Here is a 16,094-nt window from a genome sequence, read left to right on the forward strand (position 1 = left end):
TAAAAAAAATTTGACAATGTCAGTGCCATGATTGTTGCTCACAAAACACATAAGATAAGGCCGGGGAACTGCAATCAGGTTTTGTGGTAATTTCCGGTAGAGACATCATTCGTAAATTAATATAACAAAACAAAACTCAAGCCGCTTGATCAATTTATGGCTGATCTTCGAGTGGATTGCGTCACTCATTCTCGTCCCTTTTCAATTGTTGGTGTTGATTATGCAGGTCCATTCGCGCTGAAATATTGGTTTGAGCGAATCCAAAATAGTATATTATGAAACGCGTTTCATAATGAACATTTTGCCGCACGCACGATTTTAAGGCACGACGAGCGCAGCGAGGAGTGTCGTAAAGTAGTAAGTGCGGCAAAATGCATTATGAACAAGTATCATACGCTATTTTTTCTATTTCGCCTTATTTTAAACGAAAAAACTTGATTTTAAAATCTAGGGAATTTTAGGGTAGTTGGCATTTGCAAAATGTTGTGGAAAAAATTCGAAGTAGCCAAATCCAATTTCAGTCAGTTTGACAGGTGTGACGTTTTGAGGTTATCGGAGCGCAAGGGAGCCAAGAGAGCAAAGATGTTGATCCTGATCATGATAGTTCTCTTGCATCCAAAGAGTTTTTCTCTGATGAATTATTAAGCCAAGTACAACAAGAAATAATGGTGTATTGATCGATCTATCATGGTTTATCAAAACAAAAGTCTAAATTGTCAACGTTGACGGCAGGTTGACGGTTTGTCTGCTGCAAACCTAAGAAAAATATAAGTTACCGGAAATATTGGCACGGGATTGGTCTATTACGATACCGAAATACGCTCAAACGCGTATCGAAATATCTTCATTATGAACGCGAAATAGAAAAATACTATTAGAGTTGTCTGCGAGTGCTCGGCCTTTTTTAAACACCCATAAAAGATTTATTGCCAGACGAGGTAAACCCGTAAAAATGGTTTCAGATAATGGATAAAATTTTGTTGGGTCTAATCGCCACGTCACGCAGCTGCGCCACAGTTCGTCGAAAGAAAATGTTATTTGAACAAAATTGCGCATGTAAACGAAAACCAACAAAAGTCAAATTTTAAATCATCCTAGGTTGAATTACATACATTTTGGAAATGTATGTTTCAATAATTGCATTTTTTGATTTTGAAAATTTTTGTTGGTTTATCTTGTTAAAATTCTATAGTCGACAACAGAATGTTTGCTGAGAAAAGCATTAATGTCATACATCTATAAAACCAAGATAACTGAGTAATAAATTCCGATAACGCAGTTGGCAAAATATTAAAACTACACTCCTCCGCAAAATTAACTTAATTATTATTTTTTTTAATATATTGATTTTCCAAACTGAACTGATCCCTTATATGTACATGCATTTTAAAGCAATTTTGACAATATAATATCAAATTTTTCCAAAAAAATAACACTTGTTGCAAAATAGTTGCAAAAAACAAACAAAAGTTGCAACAAATAAATGGGAAAAACAAAAGTAGGAAAAGTCAGTATTCCTCGTGACATCCAGCCATTTCTGACTTCGTACTTACGATTTTGTGTCACATTTGCGTTAAGTCAGTTAATAAAACTGTTTGGTATTGAATGCATTGCAAAAGTTTAATTTTGCATTGTTATTTCGGATTGTTCTATAAATGTTCAATCAAATTACAGTAATGGTAAGTTGGTGTGAATAGTCAATACATTTTTTAAAGCCATTTTTAAAATCAATAAGCTGTTTTTGTGTTAAATTTGCTGGCTAGTGCAGTTACAATGTGCGCAGTTACAATTACTCCAATGTGCGCCTTTTTCTCAACAAGTTAAAGTAACCCAGAAGGTATAAGGCTATACAGGGTCCGGCAACACTTGTGTCCTTGTCCTAAAATCGTCTTTAATTTTAAAGATAAAATTTTGAAAATTTGCATACGCTTATAGTTGACAAAGCTCTAGAAGCTGACACAAAAATTTGTTTTGATATCACGGTTTGTTTGACGTCGCGACGCCTAAAAAGTACAATTTTTAGCAATTTTTGAGTTTTTGCGGTAATATTAGCGAATTCAATTTTTTTTCAACATAACTGTAATACAAATATTTGAGTTTTTATTTTAAATCTACTGCAAATGGTGTTTAAAATTTTCGAAAAAAACGTTGTTTTATCAAGTTAGTTTTCAACATTTTGACGGTGCAGTGACAAACTACGTTTACACCAAAATTTCACTCATATTCACTCATATGAAGGTGAATTTTGATTAACTCGGGCATGTTGCACTTTATGGACACCAGAAATCGTTAATTAACATCGACAAAGCGACAATTTCACAAGAATTTTGTTACAATCTAAAGCGAACCAAAGGATAGATGTCATTTGTGACACAAGATGTTGACAGACCGGTGTAAACGTAGTTCCCAATTATGACGTAATGAAATTGGAAACTAACTTGATAAAACAGTATTTTTTCCTCACATTTTGAATACAATTCACATTAAATCTAAAATATCAACTGAGATATTTTTAACACACTTATATTAAAAAAAAATTAAATTAGGGGTTGATTTCACAAACCTTCACAATTAGCTAAAAAATACATTTTAAGGCGTCGCGACGCCAAAACTATAAGTGATAAAAAATAAATTTTTGGGTCGGTTTCTAGAGCTTTGTCAACTATGAGCGTATGCAAATTTTCAAAATTTTGTTTTTAAAATTAAAGACGATTTTGGGGGTGGACACAAGTGTTGCCGGACCCTGTATTGCACTAATAAAAATTTTGACCGTCAATTATCATCTATTTTGTACCCTTATTGGCAAGCGCGTGTCCCAACAATAAATCATGGTTTGCCTGAACTAACCAGAACCGGCTTAAATTATTTTAGTACTAATCATAAACTTAGGATTTATCTGTGGTGCTTAAATTACCATTTATTACATTCTTTGAGAAAAACAATAGAAATGTGGGTAATCTACAATTAATAATAATTGTTACGCGCCTTTTTACCGGAAAGAAACTACGCACGTAACTTATTAAACTCTGTATTGTCAAAAAACTAATTCCAAAACAAAAGTCTTCTTCCTCAACAAAATTGGGCTCCTGGCAACGTTGTTTGGTGCCATCTCGATGCGTACACTCCTCGCGTTACACTCCCCCTTTGTATTCTCCAACATGCCCCCATGGAGAATACAACGAGCCTAAAAACGAGACTTGCGTCCTCGTCGCTTTTCTCTACAACTGGAAGACCCAGGTAGGGGCTCGCCCCCTGCAGGAACTTCTTCCTCCGACTTCTTTGGCTGGTTCTTCCTGGGTCGACCACGATTTCGGATCGGATGTAACGGCGTCGGTTCCGGAACAGCCTCGTCTTTCATTTGGAAAGGACGTAGGGCAGATACGTGGTACTTCCCCACAGGTTTGGTGGGATCCGACTGAGACGCCACCACATATGACACAGGAGATTCCTTCCTAAGAATAACATAGGGACCATCCCGCCTGGGAACAAATTTATTAGTAACATGGTCACTACTTTTGCTTAGAACATGAGTGTCGATGAGAACCCTGTCACCCACGGCGTGTTCATGTCCAGGACACTTTTTTTGATCCGCATAACGTTTAGCACGATCCTGAGAATTTTCATTTTGTTCACGCGCGCACTTGAGGGTCCTCGAAATCGTCTTTAAGTACGGCGTAATATCCGCGACAAAGTTCTCATTCTCAATCACCACGCGTAAGTCATCGTGGACTTCCAAAGGGGTCCGAAGCTCGCGACCGAAACACAAGAACGCGGGTAGCGCCTCACTCCATTTAATGTGCTCCATTTCCACAATTATGGCCATTTGCGTCTTGAGGTCGCGGTTCCTCCTCTCCTCGTCATTTAGATCACATGCCTCTTCGGCTCTTAGTGGTTCGACATCCACGCTGCTTACTAGTACCGACGACGGTTCTTGGGGCTCATTGTATAGTGCAGACCACTCATCTTCATCCCTAAAACGCCACTTCATTCCCGGCAAGTCCAAGATGATGTTGGCCTGTTTTATAAAATCTACACCCAAAAGAATCTTATTGTCGGCATATTTGGGAACAGCAGTAAAACTGAATCTCATACTGCGTCCGCTCAGGGTAACCCTTACTTCGAATACTTTGGTCTGCACCACCTTAGGGCAACCATCCGCAAGCGTGATTACCTGTTCCTTATTTAAACATGGGAGGCCTAGGTTATGCAAATGTTCGTATAACTTGTGACCTGTAACCCACTTTGCTCCTCGAGTCTTACCTTCCCCGAACTTTCTTCGCGGTCCCGGCCACGACTACCCCAGTGAAGAAGGGGGGGGGGGGGTTACGATTAGCTGAAAGGGTGAGCGCCACGAGTTTGAAGCGTGACCACGAGTCCAGGGAACTACCCAAACCCGAAGGTAGCACAACGTGTATTAAAATGTAGGCGGGTGGTGATGGGAAATAACAATAATATCCAAATGATTAATGCTACTAACAAGTCAGAAACAAGGACCTAATCTCGTTGGGCGAACTTACGGCGAATGCGACACACGCGGACAGCTGTCAACGGACGCAACAGATATTCCCGAGCAGATGGAGTACCGCTCCCGAGATTACGTTTACAAGAAAATAATCAAATTAAATTAACGACCGAAAAGTGCGGGCATACGACTATCTACTTATCGGTGTCCCTGGCAATGACGTTCCTAGGACGGCGAAGTCCGGATTGTCCCTAGGATAGCGACGAACCACTAAGGATGCCCACGATGACGGTACAGATGACAGCACAGCTCGTCCCAAGCCAGAGCGACGCCGATGAAGCGGGGAAAACGACGGAGAAGAAGAAGAGGAAGAAGAAGAAGCCTGGTTAACCAAAAGTGCGATAAGCGCTGTGTCCCTTCAGTTAGAAATATTCACCTTTGATGGAGGGCGGCTTCAAAGTGGGTGAAACGTGGTGTTCCCAAAATCACAAAACCCAAAATTGGGCCGCAGAAATCACAACCGGCTTGTGCCGCAAGTGAGCCTCCGTAACAATTTCCAAAAACCACGAGGATGGCTCACATAACCACCGATTTCTGCACCCACAATCACCACCGTCTCACTTGTTAGAGTACCAAAACCAAGATGACTGCCGATCCGGTACTCGTTTCGCGCCCTGCGAAAACCTCTATAAAAAAGGGGAAGTCCGTCACTACGGACGGTACTACCAACCTTTTATAGCCAAAAGAACTAGTTGACTCAGATGACAGTAGTCAAATGTGAGGTTATAGGGTTTGTTTACAACGCGAAAACACGACACAACTAAGGGATAACCGGAAATAAACACTAAACGAAACCAAAAGAGCACAACCAAAACATGGACACTAAAACTGAGGTGACTGGTGTCCAAGCAGTCACCCCTGAAGCGGGTAAAAGAGGAATGTGGTGGTTGCTTGGCTCCAACAAACAACTTCCCCAACTAAGCCAACTAACGCATTGTTTCAGCGCTGGAGGATTCCTGGATGATGCTGGACCTCTAAAAGTAGTGTTACTTTGGGAGACTTCTACTCCCGCCAGAGTTTAGCGTCGGCGCATTCTCCAGTCCCGCCAACAGAGCTTAACCACCCTAAACTTACAATGACGCTAAAAATTCCTTACACAAATTCGTACCGTTACAGACCTGCAATGCTCCGCATTTGTTCTAATGACAAATCGCAATTTTAACAATCTTAATAATGACCCTATCGAGCTCAACGTTGATGGAGAAATTTTGAAAGTCAGACTTGTTCAATCAAAAAAAGCAAAATTGCTGGAAAATGGCAAAATGATTTGCTATGAATTTCACGTCGTTGAAGATGAAAATTCGCTATTTAGTTCTGAAATTTCTCGCAACTATGACACGTTTTTTCAACACTTTCTTCTTTGCGCCAATCAATTCAACGTTGATGGGATCAAAAATCAAGTTCTTGAACAGCTTAAGAAGTTATTTCCAAAAAACCAGCCTGACTTGGACCTTGCGTTGAAAAGCATTGTTGAGTTTATCGATAAATGGAACAATGAGCAAAAATTAAAACTTAAACTGAACAAACGACTAATGGAAGAAGTAATAACGCTTTGTTTACTTGAGCAGTTTATTTGTCCCGTAATTTCCGGTCCCAACAACGAAAACAGAACCTTGTTGCGAAATGTAATGTCGGAGTTTCCTCTAACAATTTTCCCACACGAATCGCTTGACGACGTTCAAAGACTTTGGGAAAACATTGACAAATTCGAAGACGAACAAACAACTAAAGAAATAATACGGACGTATTATATTAAATGTAATTATGTTGCTAATAAAAGAACATTTTCTCATGTCGAGCGTGCTAAACTGCTGTGGTTAACAAACAAGTGTCCTTTGCTACTGAAAGAAAATCCTTACATGGAGAAGATTGTCAAAATGTGCCCACACAAAAATTTTGTACTGATTGGCAACGGTCAAAATGTTCAAACTGAAACGGACAAAGTCTTTCAAAAACTGTCGGACCTCACTTATTCAGATGATTCAAACAAGTTGAAAGACAGTTTTAAATGTCTATTATCTAGAAAAGAAGAAAATTTGAATGAACTTGTTAAGTCTCACAAAGAATTTGAGGACATAATAACGACAGATATTCTGCTAAAAATGCTGGATCAGCCATACGAGTTAAGACAGAAACAAGAAAAACTTCCACTTGCTTACATTCCAAGATCAGTTTTTAGAAACTATGTTAATGTCAGCTTTCTTAAAACTGTTGATACAAACACATTAATTTTGATAGACGCTGTACAAGACAATAAAATAATTAAGTTGGATACCAGTCGGTTCAACGTACATTTTTTTGGGAAAGATTTTATCACTAATAAAGACCACAAACCAACATTATACATCAGCGAGATAAAATTATCGGCAAATCAATTCCAGGAAATATGTATAAAACATCACGCAATAAAAAATTTTCATCATTTCCGGATGAGTGAGGAACAGTTAGAATGGGTCGGAACCAAGGGAAGTATCTCGGAAATAGATACTCATTGTAGCAAGAGTGGAATATTGAAAGAAAACTTATTGTACGCAACTCCGAACAAAATAAACATCATAACAGGCGATCCTGGGATGGGTAAATCAGTTTTTTTGCAAAGCTTGAAGAACAACATCATTGCCACTAGTCTTGCAATAATTATGACACCCAAAGATATGTCACTTTTTTGTTCAACTTATTACAAAGAAAATGATTGGAAAAACAGTTTGGAAAACTTCGTGGCAAAAAAAGTGGAAGTTAGTGACGTTTTTGACAAATACTTGTTCAAACTGATAATGGAACGGAGTAAAGTAGTGTACTTATGGGACGGTCTTGATGAACTTTCCAAAAAGAATTTGAAAATCATGACGAGAATAATCAATGGACTTACCGAAAATGTATTAGCACAATGGATCACAAAAATCAAATAAAAATTCAAGAAAACAGCTGGCTCTACTTTGCTTGTCAAACTAATAACTTTCAGTTGGCAGAACTGTTACTTTATTTTAGTTCTGAGGTCAATTTGAGAGATGCAAATGGTGCTACTCTAACATACTTAGCTGCAATGAACGGCCACGAAGATCTTCTTCATGTGTTACTGCAATACGAACCGGAAGATACTGATGTCGATGATTCTTTATTACATGAAGCAGTGCGCAATGAACATCTTACGGCGGTTAAATGTTTGACGAAGTTTGGAATTGGGATCAACTCTGTCGATAAACACAAATGGACACCGTTACATTTGGCTGCTCGATTTGGTAATCCAGAAATTGTCAATATGTTGATCAGTGGAGGAAGCGACATCAACGCTTGCGATGAAGACAATTCAACACCTCTTCACTTCTCCGCTTACCACGGCCACGATGAAGTATCTGAGCTTTTATTATCAGCTGGGGCCAACATTAAGGCGCTTAATAACTTTGGTTGGAGCCCAGTTTATTCGGCTTACTTTAATAACCAAATTCAGTCTGTTGTAATTCAAAATGGCGGTGATAACTCCAATGGTCGAACATTGCTGGAGATTGCAGTTGATAACGAAGACTACGACGTCATCAGTGCATTGAAGAATATTCCTTCGACAAGCCTAGACCCAAACAATGAAAATGTAAGTTAATTTAAGATTATTTGTTTTTTTTTTATAGAAAATACAGGATAATGAAAAAAAGGCACCCATGAGTGGAATTACAATGTCCCTTTCAGTGAAACTATTTCAGAAATTAAAGTAAAATTAATTTAAACCCATTCCGTTTTACAACATGGATTTTTTTAACGAAAAACTTGGCAATGCTGCTCAACCCTTTCTAATAAAATTTAACATTCGGCATTTTCCGTAACTAAGCAACTAATACTAAGAGCTTTACAATGTGGCAACATTATAAAAAATTTCTACAAAACCAAGAAATGAATCTTAAATGTTAGTGATTTAAAGCACATTTGTCTTTTTTTTGATTCACAATATCATTAACTGTACAAAATATGATATCTAACAATGAACTAGTTATAAGAACTGTATTCAAACAGAGTTTGATCGTTTATAAAAAAACGCTTCCATCTTAGTTAAAAGCACAAATCGTCGTCTAAGCGGCAACATCCACAATCTCAGTTGTGAAAATATTTTGTTACTACTTGTTCTCAGAGAAATTTCTCGCAGGAAACTTGCTGGAGATTATTTTTTGTATTTCTGAATGGATTTAAAAATAAGCTAAAATTTGATAACATGTAATCATTGAAAAAAATTACTTATACTGCCAAAAAAAGAGTTTTTTTATGGTCCCGTATGACTTTCTAAAAATTGAGGTTGGGGATGTTGCCGCTTAGACGACGAAATTGTGTTTTGGTTTTCAATTTTGGGCTCAGGAAAGAATTAGCTGCAACATGGGCGTCTTTTTTTCATTCCCCTGTATATTAAATTAATATAAGGATGTTCTTTTCACGTTTGACTATTGAGCTAATGTTATATAAATTGAAGGAAAATTTCTTTTTCTTCATCTTCAAAGTGCATTTCCAAAATTACAGATTTTGTTAATTGCAGGTTAACCATTCGGTACGGCAGACTTTCGCCCCACCGAACCAATATTGTGGTAATGAGCAAACCAAAGCAACATTCAAAGAGGTAAGTTTGTTAGTTTAATAATTTTGCGGTCGTAATTTACGGGATCATTCGAAAATCTGGTAATTATATTATCAGCACAAATGGGGACCTTTTCGATTGCACTTCACAAAAGCATTTATTAATTTTAATATTTACATCAATGATTTATTGAAATTATTTTAAATTTAACCGATTTGTTATAATATGAGTGTCTACATTTGTCTGATGAAGATTTATCTTTTTAGAACAAGAAGATTCGTTCAAATTCGACAAATAAAGATCATTTAAATTACACCATTGCTAATGCAGGATTACAATTGGCGCTTGACTTCTCAGTGAAAAATTTTGATATTTCTTTCGGAGACAGTAAATCAACATCGATGAAAAATGTAAATTTGGATGCAGTTTTGGCAAATGAAATTAATGAAAAATTTACCATTCTTTGGGAAACTGAACAACTCCACTTCAACACACACAGCCAAGATGAATCAAACAAATTTCAAATAGGCAAATATTTTGATCTTCTTAAAAACCAAGCCATCGCTGATGATCGTGAATTAGTTGTCATGACTACCTTTAAAATCATGATAAACAGTAAAACCAACTTCTTTGTTAATGATAAGAAAATCGATGTCGAGTTTTTCAAGTGCGATACGCCAACCACATTGGATAAGTGCAAAATTAAAGGAAATTACTTTCGAATCAAAATTGTTAACAAGAATTCTTTGTCTAAAGAATTTGAAAAGCATTTCAAAAAGATTATTTTTTGTACTTATAAAGAACACGTTGATCAAGTGGAAAAAAGGATTCTATCTTTGATGAAAAGTCTGTCTTCAAGTGATAATCTTGGTGGAATCAAATACGACAAAGCCATAAAAAAATGGCTTGAGCATGAAAAAGAAAACGAAAAATTGAACAAAAGATTGACTCAACAAGTTATTACACTTTGTTTGTTAAATCCATATATTCACACAATTTCTTTCGGTCCTGCAAACGAAAATGGAAACCTATTACAAGAAGCCATTTCTAAATTTGATGTGACTATATTTGATAAAAATTGGCTTAAAAACGTAAAACAAATATACGCAAACGCCAAGTTTGAAGTGGATGTCAAAGATCTCAACTGTATAAGAAAAAAATTTCAACTGTTTTTTGGTGACGGAGATTTGACTGATAAGATTTGCACAAAACAACTGTGGATGATTGGAAAATGTCCCTTCATTGTTGACGAAAATGCACATTTGAGTAAAATCATTGAGTTGTTTAGCGTTGGAGGATTTATTTTATGTAGTCAAGATTGTCTCTACTCTTTACCAAAAAATTGTTCTGTTTTTAGTAAATTGTCTAATTTAAGCAATTTTAACGATTTACATTACAAAATCATTACAAACTTCAAGTGTCAATTGACAAACATCGAAATCAATTTGAAAAAACTTTTTCGACAAGATCCATCTTTTGAACACATCGTAACAACCAACGAATTAATCCAAATGTTGCACCAACCATACAAGCTACAACAGACTATCGAAAAGGTTCCAAAATCCTACATTCCAAGACAGGTTTCCAGGAATATTATTGACTTCAGATATCTCCGAAAAGTGGACAAAAAATCATTGATTGTCATTAGCAACGTCAACAATTTAGAACAAGTCAAATCGTATTTAAATCAATGTTACAACAACACATTGCAAGAACCGGTGGAAGCATCCAACATCTATGTACTTAAAAACAGTTGCACCGAAAATGAATTTGATGAGATATGCAAGAAAAACAAAGACATTAAGCAGAAGTTTCATCATTTTGGAGTCGTTGATGGACAATTAGAATGGCTCAAGAGCGTTGGTGACCTGTCGGATTTAGCACCGTATCGTTGTAATAGTTTGTTTACTAATGAAAATTTACTGCTTAGATCCGGGAACAAGATAAACATAATATCAGACAAGCCAGGAAAAGGAAAAACTGTTTTGTTGAAACATTTAAAAAATGTTTCTGACTCTTTCGCACTTTACCTTTCAGCAGCAGATATTTTGACACTTTGTCAAAGTACGACCCTCTCAATAGACGAATTTGTAAATTTTATTGAAAAGAAACATTCAGATTTAAACACTTTTGATAAACAATTCTTACTTTATCTACTTCGAACCGGGAACATTATTTGTTTGTGGGATGGTTTGGATGAAATTTCTGAAAACGATTTGCACATTATGGCAGAATTTATTTTTAAATTTTCAGAAATAGAATCGAGACATTATATTTCATGTCGGTCGTATCTAGCACAAAATTTTGAACACTTTTTTTTTGTGTTATCAAGATCAATTATTGAGTTTAATGAGGATCAAATTAATTTATACATTCTTAAGAGATTTGAAGGTATTTTAGAACCGGAAATTATAAGAACCGCAATTGCGCACGTTAAAAAACATTTTGACTTTACAAAAGGATGCGACATTTTTGGTCACATTCTGCATTTATTTATGTTTACTGAGCTCGTGATAAAAGATAGCAAGAAATACTTGAGTATCTTTGCTAAAGCAACTTCTTTTACTATTACTGACTTGTACGACGCATTGTTACAAGAAAATGAAAACTTTTCATCTGACAACATGGATACCTACCAGAAAACATCACTAATGACAATTTTTGAGATGGATTTTTGCCGCAATTTCATATTTCTTAACAAATTCAAAAATTCGCAATTTTATGATGATAATTTTCGGTTCATTAGTTTCTTTAAGAAAAACTGCGGAGGAATACAGTTTATCAAGAATTTCTACACAGACTATTTGGCTGCAAGTTTATTGCTTAAAAATTATGAAACTGCATTTAATAAGTTAGTTTTATTTAACATCAAGTACACAGCTGTGCGTTTTCTGTTTGATGAATTGCTGGCGAAAATGTCATTTCCTCACCTTGCGATTTTGTACAGAAATTTCGATGAACTTATTCTTAACGAAGAACAACTTAAAGCAAAAGACTTGGCCAATAGAAATTTACTACAGTTAACCTGTTCCTGGGGAGAAAGATATCCTATATTAGAAGTGCGGGAAGTAAATGATGTTATTAAAGAAAAAAATATTAAAAAAAATAACTTAAAATATCTCAAAATACTTAAATTTTTACCAGACAAAAAAAGTATCACTACAAGAGAAAATATTTTCGAAATGAATGCAATTGCCTTTGCTGAAAATAGTGGATCCTTGATAGCCCTTCTTTTAATATTGCAAAAAAATTTAGAAACTTTTAGTAGTTACTTCAAATCACAATCCCTCAATTTGGTTTACACATGCTTTTATTATGTTGTCCATTTGGGAGATCCGGAGTTTCTTAAATTATTTAAAGAATCAAAATGGGATGCAAGTGCAGCGAATGAAAACGGACAAACTGCAGTTATGAAGGCTTCCAGGAACGGTCACGAAAAAGTGGCGGAGTTGTTGGTTAAATCGGGTGGACATGTCAATGCAGTGGACATGGACGGTGGAACGGCGATGATGTTTGCTTCTCAGAACGGACACGAGAAAGTAGTGGAGTTGTTAATTAAATCGGGTGGAGATGTCAATGCAGTGGACAAGAACGGTAAGACGGCGATGATGTTTGCTTCTCATAACGGAGACGAGAAACTTGTGGAGTTGTTAATTAAATCGGGTGGATATGTCAATGCAGTGGACAAGGACGGTCAAACGGCGATGATGTTTGCTGCTCAGAACGGACACAAGAAAGTGGTGGACTTGTTGGTTAAATCGGGTGGAGATGTCAATGCAGTGGACAAGAACGGTCGGACGGCGATGATGTTTGCTTCTCAGAACGGAGACGAGAAACTGGTGGAGTTGTTAATTAAATCGGGTGGAGATGTCAATGCAATGGACAAGAACGGTAAGGCGGCAATTATGTTTGCTTCTCAGAATGGACACGAAAAAGTGGTGGAGTTGTTAGTTAAATCGGGTGGAGATGTCAATGCAGTGGACAAGAGCGGTCGGACGGCGATGATGTTTGCTTCTCATAACGGATACGAGAAAGTGGTGGAATTGTTAGTTAAATTGGGTGGAGATGTTAATGCAGTGAACATAGGCGGTCGGACGGCGATGATGGTTGCTTCTCAGAACGGACACGAGAAAGTGGTGGAGTTGTTAGTTAAGTTGGGTGGAGATGTCAATCCAGTTGACAAGATCGGTTGGACGGCGATGATTTATGCTTCCAGCAAAAAACACGAGAAAGTGGTGGAGTTGTTGGTTAAATCGGGTGGAGATGTCAATCCAGTGAACAAGAACGGTTGGACAGCGATGATGGCTGCTTCTCAGAACGGACACGAGAAAGTGGTGGAGTTGTTAGTTAAATTGGGTGGAGATGTCAATGCAGTGGACAGGAACGGTTGGACGGCGATGATGTTGGCTTCTCAGAAAGGACACGTGAAAGTGGTGGAGTTGTTAGTTAAATTGGGTGGAGATGTTAATGCAGTAAACAAGGGCGGTTGGACGGCGATGATGTTTGCTTCTCATAACGGATACGAGAAAGTGGTGGAATTGTTAGTTAAATTGGGTGGAGATGTTAATGCAGTGAACATAGGCGGTCGGACGGCGATGATGGTTGCTTCTCAGAACGGACACGAGAAAGTGGTGGAGTTGTTAGTTAAGTTGGGTGGAGATGTCAATCCAGTTGACAAGATCGGTTGGACGGCGATGATTTATGCTTCCAGCAAAAAACACGAGAAAGTGGTGGAGTTGTTGGTTAAATCGGGTGGAGATGTCAATCCAGTGAACAAGAACGGTTGGACAGCGATGATGTTTGCTTCTCAGAACGGACACGAGAAAGTGGTGGAGTTGTTAGTTAAATTGGGTGGAGATGTCAATGCAGTGGACAGGAACGGTTGGACGGCGATGATGTTGGCTTCTCAGAAAGGACACGTGAAAGTGGTGGAGTTGTTAGTTAAATTGGGTGGAGATGTTAATGCAGTAAACAAGGGCGGTTGGACGGCGATGATGTTTGCTTCTCATAACGGATACGAGAAAGTGGTGGAATTGTTAGTTAAATTGGGTGGAGATGTTAATGCAGTGAACATAGGCGGTCGGACGGCGATGATGGTTGCTTCTCAGAACGGACACGAGAAAGTGGTGGAGTTGTTAGTTAAGTTGGGTGGAGATGTCAATCCAGTTGACAAGATCGGTTGGACGGCGATGATTTATGCTTCCAGCAAAAAACACGAGAAAGTGGTGGAGTTGTTGGTTAAATCGGGTGGAGATGTCAATCCAGTGAACAAGAACGGTTGGACAGCGATGATGGCTGCTTCTCAGAACGGACACGAGAAAGTGGTGGAGTTGTTAGTTAAATTGGGTGGAGATGTCAATGCAGTGGACAGGAACGGTTGGACGGCGATGATGTTGGCTTCTCAGAAAGGACACGTGAAAGTGGTGGAGTTGTTAGTTAAATTGGGTGGAGATGTTAATGCAGTAAACAAGGGCGGTTGGACGGCGATGATGTTTGCTTCTCATAACGGATACGAGAAAGTGGTGGAATTGTTAGTTAAATTGGGTGGAGATGTTAATGCAGTGAACATAGGCGGTCGGACGGCGATGATGGTTGCTTCTCAGAACGGACACGAGAAAGTGGTGGAGTTGTTAGTTAAGTTGGGTGGAGATGTCAATCCAGTTGACAAGATCGGTTGGACGGCGATGATTTATGCTTCCAGCAAAAAACACGAGAAAGTGGTGGAGTTGTTGGTTAAATCGGGTGGAGATGTCAATCCAGTGAACAAGAACGGTTGGACAGCGATGATGTTTGCTTCTCAGAACGGACACGAGAAAGTGGTGGAGTTGTTAGTTAAATTGGGTGGAGATGTCAATGCAGTGGACAGGAACGGTTGGACGGCGATGATGTTGGCTTCTCAGAAAGGACACGCGAAAGTGGTGGAGTTGTTAGTTAAATTGGGTGGAGATGTTAATGCAGTAAACAAGGGCGGTTGGACGGCGATGATGTTTGCTTCTCATAACGGATACGAGAAAGTGGTGGAATTGTTAGTTAAATTGGGTGGAGATGTCAATGCAGTGGACAGGAACGGTTGGACGGCGATGATGTTGGCTTCTCAGAAAGGACACGCGAAAGTGGTGGAGTTGTTAGTTAAATTGGGTGGAGATGTCAATGCAGTGGACAAGAACAGATGGACGGCGATGATGTTTGCTTCTCAGAACGAACACGACAAAGTGGTGGAGTTGTTGGTTAAATCGGGTGCGAAAAAATAAATGTAACGATTGTTGATTCATTAGTGACACGATATTCCAGCAGATCTTCACCACTCAATGCTAGGCAGAATTTAGTTAACGAATCCTTCGCGAGTTCTGACACCCATATGGCTATGTCACAAAATGGCAGGTGTGACATATGTGACTTTTTGTTTCACGAGGGTTTTTTAATTTTACGAATTTCTAACATAAGACCGTCATCGGTTACTGTTGAAACGCTGCAAAAAAATAGCTATTTACTTTCGAGTTACTGTGACTAGGATTTTACAGTTTGATAGCATTATTTGCCGCCTAAGCTGGCAAAAATGGCACTTTGCAAGAGTGCCGTAAAGTCGTTACAGTGCGAGATTTGTATCACGTTTTTGGTTGAAAAACAGTTAATTAATAAAAAAATTGCGTTTTTCCAAATTCATGAAAATTTTTGTCATTTTCTAATAGATGGCGCCAATGTTTTTTTTAAAGAAATATCATTTCCATTGGCAAAATTGCTTGTGTAAATAATACTTTGGTGGCCAATCTTTATTATAATAAAGGTTGCTTTCATTCTATATCTCATTTATTTTGAATACCACATTAACACTTACTAAATTTACGCCCATAATTTGTGAAAATTGTGTAGCTGCACGGCAAATTTGATAGGATTTATGTATTGTGAATGTAACTGAAAAGTTACCGTCGCTATGAATACAACTGAAAAGTTAACTTCGCAGTTCAAAACGCCAAAAAATACTTTGAGATTTCAATTACCGCTACCTCCCTAGTACTGTTG

At 37.9% G+C, this 16,094-nt stretch overlaps 1 protein-coding gene across 1 annotated transcript; it reads left to right on the top strand.

Annotated features, from left to right (window-relative positions):
• Nucleotides 1–8,924: 8,924 nt before the first annotated feature.
• On the top strand, nt 8,925–15,685 carry LOC148176399 (uncharacterized). Its single transcript, XM_088035084.1, has 5 exons — nt 8,925–8,999; nt 9,036–9,116; nt 9,192–9,227; nt 9,341–12,529; nt 12,599–15,685. Exons 1-5 carry the CDS (start codon nt 8,925–8,927, stop codon nt 15,323–15,325), a joined length of 6,108 nt encoding a protein of 2,035 aa, XP_087891210.1. The 3' UTR covers nt 15,326–15,685.
• The last annotated feature ends 409 nt before the right edge of the window (nt 15,686–16,094 follow it).

Source organism: Gnatocerus cornutus, chromosome 4 (assembly GCF_029298725.1).
Source record: "Gnatocerus cornutus isolate USDA-ARS CGAHR chromosome 4, icGnaCorn1.1, whole genome shotgun sequence".
NCBI lineage: Eukaryota > Metazoa > Arthropoda > Insecta > Coleoptera > Tenebrionidae > Gnatocerus > Gnatocerus cornutus.